The 10,646-nt window shown below is 42.2% G+C and overlaps 1 protein-coding gene across 1 annotated transcript in view; it reads right to left on the bottom strand.

The window, feature by feature from the left end:
- Nucleotides 1-2,347: 2,347 nt before the first annotated feature.
- Nucleotides 2,348-10,646, bottom strand: part of PGBD5 (piggyBac transposable element derived 5) — a 72,996-nt gene continuing 64,697 nt past the window's right edge. The window contains exon 7 of the mRNA XM_051783520.1: nt 2,348-10,345. Within this exon, the coding sequence (XP_051639480.1) occupies nt 10,150-10,345 (196 nt within the window). The 3' untranslated portion in view covers nt 2,348-10,149. The remainder of the gene's footprint in view (nt 10,346-10,646) is intronic.

Here is a 10,646-nt window from a genome sequence, read left to right as displayed (position 1 = left end):
TTCATAATTTCACAAATTAAATTCCTTCTTTTATTCAGTTAGTGTGTTAAAGGTGATTCACATTGCTTATTGCAACTCTGATCCTCTGGCCTGATTACACACAGCATTAGCTCTGGTCATGGGCACATCCAGGGAGCAAAGCGCTGTGCTGCTGGGGGCAACTCCAACCATGACAGGGAACTCAGAGAAATTCTCATTTGGTTTATGGCACAGCTGAACATCCCGACTGACGTGTGGCTGATCTCACTGCAGGGGCTTGTAATCACGTCCTCAGGTCCCTCCTGCTGTGTGTGTCTATGGAGTGATGTGTGGAGACACCTGCCGTGCAGGTGCTGTGCTGTGTGTGGCTGTTCACATCCTAGGGAGCCCTGACAGCCCCCCCAGGGCATGTTCATGCCAACCCATCACCCTGATTATGCACATCTATGTTTCCAGCCCCTGCACTCATTTGGGATGAACAAACCTTCACTCTATGCTGAAGGCAAGCACTGTGGTTTCATCACTTCTTGATCTTGGATGTGATATCTCACAGCAGAAACTCATGGGTTTCTCATCAGGCACTGCTGTGGTGCAAAAAATCCAGAGAAAAGGAGAAAAGGAGCCTGTTTGTTGAAGAAGCTGATTGTATGAAAAGTCCAGACTGTCTTTCAGACCAGCATATTAAGGGTTGTCAATGCAGCTACTTACATGTTGAAAAGATTTCTGTAGTGGGTTGGTTTTTTGGATTTTTTAGGCCTTCCTTAGCAACGGGGTCAGAGATCTAAGGAAGTATTCCATATCATCTCCTTCCATAACACAACTTATTAAAAGGTGCAGATAAGAGGCCTTCGCCCTCTTTGCTCTTCCAGTGGCTGAAGACGACAGGTCCCTCTCGCAGACGGTTTTGCTTGTATAGACCAAAGCCTGCCTGCTCTGACCTGCCGTTATCTCCGTTCCACTCGGGAGGCGTGGGGAGTTAGTTCTGCTGTCCCATTCAGAGAAGGATTTAATCCATTTTTTTTTTGTACTTATTCGCTAGGTGTACTTATTGAAGGTGTATATTTAGAAGATATTTGGGTTTAGGTTTCTTTTTATCCCTGTTTCCCCCTCCCTTTTCCCTTTTTCCCCCTCGGGAGCTCCCTGTTGTGTATAATATATTCAAATTGTATATATAAATTGTAAATATATGTAATATATATATATTTGACATAATCCCGTTTCATTCAGACTTCTTTCAGGTTTTTTTTTCTGTTGTTCATTTTTTTTTTTCCCTCGCTTGGGGAGAGTGGGAGGGGGAAGGAGACAACCTGGACTTGGCGGGAGAACCAGGCCAAACTGATACGATTTCTGAGATCTTGGCTGTATTGAACAGCTTGACCTCACCTTTTTCAATACTGAGCAACTTCAGAAAAATAGTCCCCTCCTGGGGACTGGATCCATAGAGATATCAAATAGGTCAAGCAGTTTGCTGCTGGTTGCTTCTTTTGATGTTTTGTTTTCCCTGAAAATCTGCCTTTTTCTTAGGACAATTTAGGTGCAAACTAAATTTCTTCATGTGGAAAACACAAAATGATATGAAGAAACACTCTGAACAAATCAGACATGGCAGCTGCCCAACAGATAGTGGCAAGGGGTCAGTGTTGAGCCACACTTGTGCACAACTGGAGGTGCCAGGCAGCCTGGTCCCCAGCAGAGGCTTTGCAGCCACAGGGAAATAAGGGACACAGGGCCAAGGTGTGGGAGGCGTCTTTACTGTGGTTGTTGACAGAGACCCACTGTACCCCCACTTACATGTTCTCCTGTGAGACTTCTGCTCCTTAAGTGATTAAGGTTTAAACCAGGTCCTAGTCACTCGCTGACTTGGAGCTGTGAAACAGTGGCCATCCACAGATCACACATACCCGGTTTTGCCTGCAAATGCCACCTATTTGGCGTGCAGGTCATGGTTTCGGTGAATACCACTAGTGGTACAGACAAACCTTGCCAGGAAGAGCCAGAGCAGTTAAGGACAAAGGGCTAGTGCTGAGAGCTGGGATAGCCACCCATGTCCTTGTGTCCAGCCCGCCCTGCCCTGAGGTGGCTGGAAAGCATTGCTTGTGAGTGTTGGGGGGCATGCTGGGGACAGTGGTCCCCTTTCCTACGCCTGTGTGCAGACTACATTGAAAGGCTTTTTAAATTCAGTTCTTTCTAAAGAAAATGGCTCTATACTCAGTGGCTGGATAAAGATGCTGGCTTTTGCCTCTAATGGTCTTAGGGTGTAAACCTGTAACTTATGTTGCAGTATATTCTCTACATCCCTTCACCTACACACCCAGAGCACAACCAAACATCTTCCCCATGTATTTCAGAAAAGATCAAGACAGAAAAGCAACCGGTAATATATCTGACTGTATTTCAAAGTTGTTGATTGTAAACAAACTTTGTCGAATAAATAAAATCACATGACAAGATATCAGAGTGATACTATAAATCCATTTTGTTATTGTTGCCACACTTCACATTTTTGGAACTCAGAATTTAGCTCATGGTGTACAAAACTTGTAAAAATTTATTGCAAGCGTGCCTTTGTGTAGAACAAAACCGGTGTCACAAAAGTAGTTCCCTGTCCTGTGCAGAAATACAGTTGTGTATCTCTTACTGGAAAGAGGTCACACACCTGCATTTCCTGAAAGACTTGGCTGTTATAAAATTGCTCTGAGAAGGTTTTAAAAAAGAAGAAAAAAAAAAAAGCAATTTGCAGTGTATGGTTTACCTCTGGAATTTATGCTTTCAACAGGAATCTTTAGAATTATAAAGAATATGGAACTTTGCAACAGAACTGCAGTTGCTGATGGTGTGAGCACAGCCCAGTAGTCTTGAAAGCCTTTGGCCAGCTAAGGCCCATCCTCATGTTTGGTACTGTCACTGCATTTGATGGAATGTAAGTTGCACACATTGAAAATAAATGAAAAAAAAAAGTTGAGGGAGAGATTCCTTTTCCAGAATCCCCATTGTTCCTGTTTCTACTGTGGTGCTTCCACAGTCTGTTACTTCCATGCTGTGCTGACATGCAGCAGTGCTGTGACTCCAAGGTTGATGACTACTGATCATGTATAGTATAAGGAAAGGCATAGAGTGAGGCCAGGGATGTAGCTAAAGCAGGGTTTATGTTGCTAAAGCAGCTGTGCAGGACTGTATGTGTTAAACATCAGCCTTTTCTTTTTAATTCAAAGGTAGCAGGGGAGGGGGGCACACATGCTGGAATGATGAGAGTTGAAGGGATCATGTGGGTCCTCTCCCTCCACATACCCAGCCTCTGAAGTTTCCTCTGCCTCCTCAAACCCACTGTTCCTCTTGAATGCCTCCTTGTGTCAGACCATGCTGATTAGCTTTACAGGATCAGATTAATCTCTGGATTAAACCTGAGTTTTGTTATCTTTAATCTCACCCCCAGACCATGGGGTCAAGCTATTTTTTTTATTTTGGTACCGAAATGCCAGGCTTATAACTAGAAGAAAAATCCAGGTTGGAAAAGAAAGTCCAAAACACCTGCAAATTGTTTTCCATCAAATGAGTAACTCCATTTCATAGAGACATGCAAACTGTTCAGCAGTCATGTTTTGCATATACCTTGACACAGATTGAGAACAAGACCATAAAGTTACTTTGACACCAGCGGGTTTAGGTTCTGGATGGTGCTTTGCTTTTCACTTTCTAGGCTTTTATGGGGAACTACTGGAAACAGGTCAAAATACTCTGAAGTCTAGAGCACACTGTAAATACTTGAAGTGTGAAAGTATTTGCCAGATTCTTTATTTTTGAAACGGAGTTGCCAGGGCTGGGAGCAAACTGCATAGGCCTGGCATCTTCCCTGCCTTAGAAAAACATCTGAGATTGTCTTGACTATGAAGTCTGTTTGTCCAAGGAGATTGGATCCTAAATTACACTTATTCCTTCCCCCATTTGTGTATCTGGTCAGGTTGTACACACTGTGGTCCTACAGCACGGCATGATGGTCCACTCCCACTGGGTTCTTCATCCAGGTCACCCAGGCATTCAAGGGTTACTCAGTTACAGCAAATGATGCTTTCATGGGAAAGATTTTTGCACCACTGATCATGTGGACCACCTTGACATCTCATACAAGCAATTATTACTTCAGCAAAGTGATACAAAAGGGGTTTACCACTTAAGGCCTTTTTGTGATACCTAAAAGCTGTTCACCAGACCCATCAGAGTGGAAGGTTTTAAAAACAAAACAAACCCCCAAAAGACTCCCCAGACCCTGTCAAAGCCCCTCTCTGACAGTGATCCAGAGCTGAGGAATGTTACAGCCATTCCAGTTGGAGCAGTGGGTGTGGTGGTGCTGATGCCTGTTTTGTGTCCACAGGAACCTGACAGGGCAGCACTAATGGGGCAAAGCAGGCAACACCCTCACAGTGATTGCAATCAGTACAGGCTTCAGAAACAATACCCTGTTTCATCTGAGATTTGCAAAAAGGACCAGCAAAGCAATGCTATAAATGTAAACTGAAGGGCCAACTCTGTGTTGTCAACTCTTCCAGACTGACCAAGAACCTGCAGGATGACTTGGATGTGCTTTAAATGCTTGAAATGAGGGAAGCAAAGGAAAGCATAGGGCAGGAAACATCTCCAAGGCTACGTTTCTGAAGAGATGGAGCTTTTGCTCAAAAGAAGAGGAAGATACCCTTTCTGAACAAAGCACAGCTGTTCCTAACTGTTTTCAACAGTGATATGATGATGATACAGGGGTGCTTCCAGTTCATAATGCTTCTGGAAACAAAGGTAGCTTAGGGAAGAATTGTTACCAGAATGAATATCTATCAAGTAGCACTGGTGACAGGCTTGCATATGAGCAGATGATGTGATCTGTTGGTGCAAATATCCTAGTTAATAGCAGGCCAAATATATACCTGTTCTCAGCTTAAGAGTTCCTTGCCTCTGTGAAACAGCAGCCTTCAACACTTGAATGTTTTTCTCAACCAGATTGAGATGAGTTTGTTTTACAACCAATCTTACACCAGTCCTACCAAGAAGAAAGTGGCATGGCAAACTCCACAACAGAGATGGATGGAAGACTTCATATTCCATCTAAGCCTCACCAACTTTTCTCAACTCAGTAATTTTTTGCCTGAATTTCACACTCATTACTGGACTATCATAGAGCTTCACATTTTCCATTTATCTCCTTTAAGTTCCTCTGAACTGTTTGCGCTCCTATGTTTATCACATTTTTTCTTACCTTTGGTGCAACTTGGTTTTGACTCATGCTGGCCTGTATGATGGAACCTGTGCTAGGTCCCACAGCCCTTACTTCAGCGGGAGAATGATATTTAGCATGCTTTCATTTCTAGTTTGGAAAAGTGCATTTGAACAAGAACCAAGTAGCTGAAAACACAGAACATGGCCTTAATCACAGAAGTGCAAACTCCACTTTACAGTTTCATTACCCCTTTATCTGTGCTGTGCCTTGGTGTCTGATTAAGAAAGGGGAAGCTCCTGTTTGAGAAGCTAACGATGTCTCATGAGTGCTGAGGTTGTTAAACCACTTTGCAATCCTTGCTTGGAAACTACCACAGATGCGCAGAATTATCAGTGCAGCATAATCCCTAAAATCAGCTCTAGGACTAGGGGACTAAGGCATGTAAGAATAAGATATTGGAGGCTTCTTTCACTACTCACCAGCTCAAGACAGACTCCTAAATAAATGTTAGAAGGAAAGTAAAAAGTACCCTCTCTAGACCCAAAAAAAAAAAAAAAAAAAAAGAAGGCCACAGTAATATAGCTGGAGGTAAAGAATGGGAATGCTGTGTTTGAGTTGCTGTCCCTAATGTCAGTCTGGAAACAGGTAAATTCGTTTTTCTCTAGGAATTACCTGAAGAAAACAAAGTTGTACTTCTATAAATTAGGATTCTTGGACTACTTGTAAATATACAAGGGTTGAGGATAGAGAATAGAAATGGAAAATGAAGATGAGATTTCTTTATACTGTGCCCTAGTGTCAAGTGCACAGACGGGCTGAAGTAAAAAGTGGCAGAGTTTCTGCAAGCCCTTGAAGCATTTTTCAACTGAGACAACAGTGGAAACCACTTCACAGTGGCTTCCAAGCTCTAGTGAGCGTTATATCACACACTGGGAAAAGAAATGTTTTCCAAGAATGGATCGTGGCATGACAGACATTTCTTGAAAGTACTGTGCATAGAAGGTGATCAGTATGTCTTACCGATGCTCTCAGTTCTTTGAAACAAAGTTTGCATACCATAAATAAGTCCGTATCAGTTTTCAGAAGTACATGTGAATGAAAATTCAATTCAGCAGGAGAGAAATGAGCCATGCTGTGCTCCCTTGGCTTCTTCAGCATCAAAGTTTGTTGTTGTGGTGGTTTTTTTTTGGTTTGGTTTGGTTTGGGTTTTTTTGTTTGTTGTTGTTGTTTGGGGTTTGTTTGGGTTTTTTTGAGAAACTTTAGAGACATTCCTCTGTGACCCGGCTGGCATTTCCACTGCATTTCATCTACTGCTGAGTTTTACGATCTTACCTAGATTGTCTTAAGGCTACAAAAAAGCCCCCCAAAGAAACCAAACTATCATTTCACAAGTCATTGCACAATTAGACACACACACTATAACTAGCATCCTTGCACTACTTTGAGACTAACTTCCCCTCCCTCCCCCCCGCCCTTTAACTAGGGAGAAGCTTTAATATTATGAGCAGGTGGGGAACCAAATCTGAGAAAGCCAGTTTGCAGTAAACGAAATGTTACAGAGGCTGAGCTGCAGTTAACAAACTTTAGCCTTTTAAAAATTATTCAATTTCTTCCTTAATTACTTTGCCTTGTTTGTAGTAACAGAGAAAGTGCAAGATGCTTTTTCAACAAGCAGAAATCCTAACTTTCCCCAACCCTATCCACTTCCAGTCAATAAAAAGAAAAGATGAGGGGGAAGAGTCATCCATAGATCTAGGCTATGCTTTGGTGACTTTTGCTTGTTGGCTTCAAGAGCCAAAATTCAAGCATTTTGTACATATAAATATATATAAATATTTTTGCTTACTTATGGAATGTTTGTGCATGTTTAGAACACCAGTTCAAAATGATGAGGGATGGTTAAGGCTAAGAAAATGAAATTCATTGCAAAGCTATAATTTTGTTTTCATTTTTCTCCTTTACAAAGGAGACTAAAGCATCTTCCCTGTAATAGTCAGCCACTGTGTAATCCCCCATCAACACTAATTCTAGGGAAAACTACTCAGGACCCAGTCCCTGAGGCAAAAAGCTAGGACCTCATGATTTGAGCTCAAGTAATCCACATAATTAACAGCATACATTAGTGAAAAATTAAATATTCCAAGGCCTCAGACCTACTTTCACCTGAAAAAGAAAAGGCATTTTCTGTATGGGGTGGCCTAGATCCAGGCCTTTAAGCATACATAGTAATTTAACAATTGGCCAAGGGCTCCAGGTTTATCCCAGGGGCCCACAATACAGCTGGAGAGTGCTCTGCCTACTCCTCAGAAATACCAAGTGGCTCTGAGGTGGTCTTGCAAACCATCCCATCTCTGCTGGGGTAAAGGTACCCTGCAAATGCTCCAGCATGGCAGGGGAATGCAAGGAAGCAGATACTGTTCATTCAAGCCATCCCATCAGCAAAGTTCCAGCCAGACCTTTCCTTACTGCCCCAATTTTGACTACCATATATATTTATGGGATATAAGGAACTATTAGCTACTCTTCTTAATGCAATATCAGCTGGCATTGTCTGAAGCAGGGAGCAATAAGAACACCATTTGTCTTTTGGTACCTCTGTGAAATTTCCTGAAAAAAGGAAACTGTGGGCTTATATTGCTGAACATTTGTTTTTAATGCTTCAGGTTAGCTCCTCTCTCTGAATATGTAGAAGACTGACAATAACCAGCTATCGCACACAGTCTGAAGAGGGGTGGTCTCAGTTCTCTGTGGGGTTAAGAAGTTCTGAACTCATCCTTGGCTTCCTATGCAGCTTGGCATTGCCAAGGACTAGAGTGGTGCAAACCTTCTCCCTCCTTTTGAGGCTAGGAGGCCTCAGTGCACAGGGTTTTGTCCTTTCTCCCATGTTTCCCGGGAGGAGACCTTGTGGACTGAGAAGCGAAAAGGGATGCTTAGGAATCCCACTCTTGTATATTGTGCAGCCGGCAGGCAGAGCAGGACATGCGGGATAGGCTCCAGGCTGTATGACAAGCAGAATCACTGTGGAGTTGGCCATTCCCTTACTCTCCCTGCAACCAGATCTGCCTCTAAGTCTACTCCAAAAAATAAGACTTTGGTGGAAACAGAAAGGTATCAGTGCAAGACTACTCTATGGGCTAGTCATTAACTTACTAACCCCTGCTCCATTCTTTCTCTGTTATTATTTACATGCTGTGCATTTGCACATCACATAATGATGAAATCTCAGGAATTTTCAAATTCATGTTAGTTGCCCTCTATTGCCTCTTGCCAGATAGATACATATAACCTGGTGATTTATGATTGTAAATCATAAATCAATAAATCAGTTGATCACTCCATTCCTCTTGAATCAACTCAAGTCATTCTTCAGTAAAACTTTTCAGACTTGGGGACCTAAAACCAGGTGGTCCTCTAAGCAACATGGTTTCTGCCCCATAAGTTAATGCAATTCTGTTTGTGTTTGTCACTGCTAACCTTTAGAACATGGAGTTTTTTGCTGATTGAGTTGTGGACTGAAATCAATAAAGTGTAGAGGGCAGGGTAGCATTTCACTTCAGTATCGATTCTCCCTTGTTTCCGTCATACCTCTCTCTAGGTATTGTTTTCTGAAGCTCCAGCAGCCTTCAGATTCCACCAGCACCAAAATGGGGCATTTCAGCCTTGGCCACCAGCTCATGGTGATGCTTGTCCTCTACAGCGTTACTAAGAACAGAACTCTTTGGGCTTGCTCTGTTTTAGTGAGGTTTAAGGTCTGGTTGCAACTGGACTTCTTTTTGTAAAAAGCGATGCTATGTTACTTTGCTAAACATGTAATCTGCTCAGTTACAACTACTGTAACAAGCCCTGAATTCTAACTAAAAGAATTCCTACAGAACACACCACAGTGATAATGGGAAACACACGGCTATTAGTGACTTATTTTTTTCCTGCCAACAGTGTGTCAAATAGAGTTCTAAACTGGACCAAAAAACTCTTGACAGTTACAAAGGAAAAAGCAAGAAACTGCTGTTCCTAAAACCTTAACAGTCCATTAGATTAGCTTTTTAAGCAACATTTAAGATACAGTTGAAATCAAGAAAAAATACAGATGTTATACTCTGATTTCTCACCTGTACACTGACCGTGGCAGTTAAGATGTGAGGCAGTATTACTTAATGGTTTACTCATTGTTAATACTTACAGTATTAATCACTGTGTGTTTGTGTATAAAATGTTTTGTCCTGGTTAAAAAAGAAAATCAATATAATGTATTTTCATTTTAAATTCACTAATGTATTTGGTTTCTCCTAATTTTTCTGTGTACTAACTGGGATCAAATTGCCTTAGGTGACATTAATAAAAACAGGAAAAAGAAAAAAAACACAGAAAGAAAAAAATCTTGACCGGTCCTCAGTTCCTGGCTGCCTGCCTGTGAAGGTTTTGTTTGTCAATATGCTTGCTTCAGTGTTCATGTATCTGAACTGCTCCGTTTATCACACTGGGAGGACAGCAGCAACGCCCTACAGGATGGCAGGCACTCCCAGCCACAGCCCATGGTGCAGACTTACATTGCTTGTCCCAGAATTTAGTAACTCCAAGTACGCTATAGAGTTTTCCATAATACCTGTCTAGGACTGCTGAGCTATGCCAGCTTACGACAAGCTCTTGGCCCAAGAGTAACTTTACAAGATGACCCTGTTCAACAAATAGTATTGAGATGACAACTAGTTTAAGTCTTTTTTGGGTGTACAGATTCCCACAGGGCATTCACATATGCAATTTTGTGTCAGCTTTTCCAGTGGCACTTTCTGCACAACATGTCTACATCCAGCTGCTATCAGGAACAAAGTTTCCACCTCTCTAGTGGCATCACTTGGCATTTTTGGATGACAGCACTGGTGGTGTCACAAGTTCCTTGCTTTGCTGCTCCAGATGTGGTATCTTCTGCTTACCCTTCAGCCTCTGCCTACGCCACCAGGAACAATGCATCAATGGGAGGGTGAGGTGTCTTCCAAGCCCAGAAGCTCCTTTACAAGTCTCTCACCAAACTGTGCACGGCTGTACCTTGTCACATGGTAGGCCTCTGACATTTTGTAGAGGATGTAGGCATTATTTATGGCGATGCTGATGGCAAACCAGAATACTTGTTGCCAGGTCTTGTTTGGTTTGTGAGAAATGAAATACCTAAAAAGCCAAGAGAGTAGAGAAAAGCACTGTTAAGCCAAACAATTGCAGCTGGGATGCAAGAAATAATCTCAGACAAAGATCCTGCAGTCATAAAGGAGAAGTAGACCTGGGACTTCATACCTAGTTCAAATATCTTTTTAAGAAGTTTTGTACAATGTATTCGACAGTCATTTACAGCTAATTTGCACAATTTTGGAAATTTCTAGTAGTGTCTAAAAGAACAGACTTCCTTGCTCTCGGAAGCTCTTCTGAGCTTGAAGAAGTTGCAAGGTGCTTGCTTCAGCAACACTCTTACCTC

The sequence above is a fragment of the Manacus candei genome, unplaced genomic scaffold (assembly GCF_025592945.1).
Source record: "Manacus candei isolate 608988 ecotype Guabito, Panama unplaced genomic scaffold, ASM2559294v1 h1tg000017l, whole genome shotgun sequence".
Classification (NCBI taxonomy): domain Eukaryota; kingdom Metazoa; phylum Chordata; class Aves; order Passeriformes; family Pipridae; genus Manacus; species Manacus candei.
This window is presented reverse-complemented; position numbering and strand designations above follow the sequence as displayed.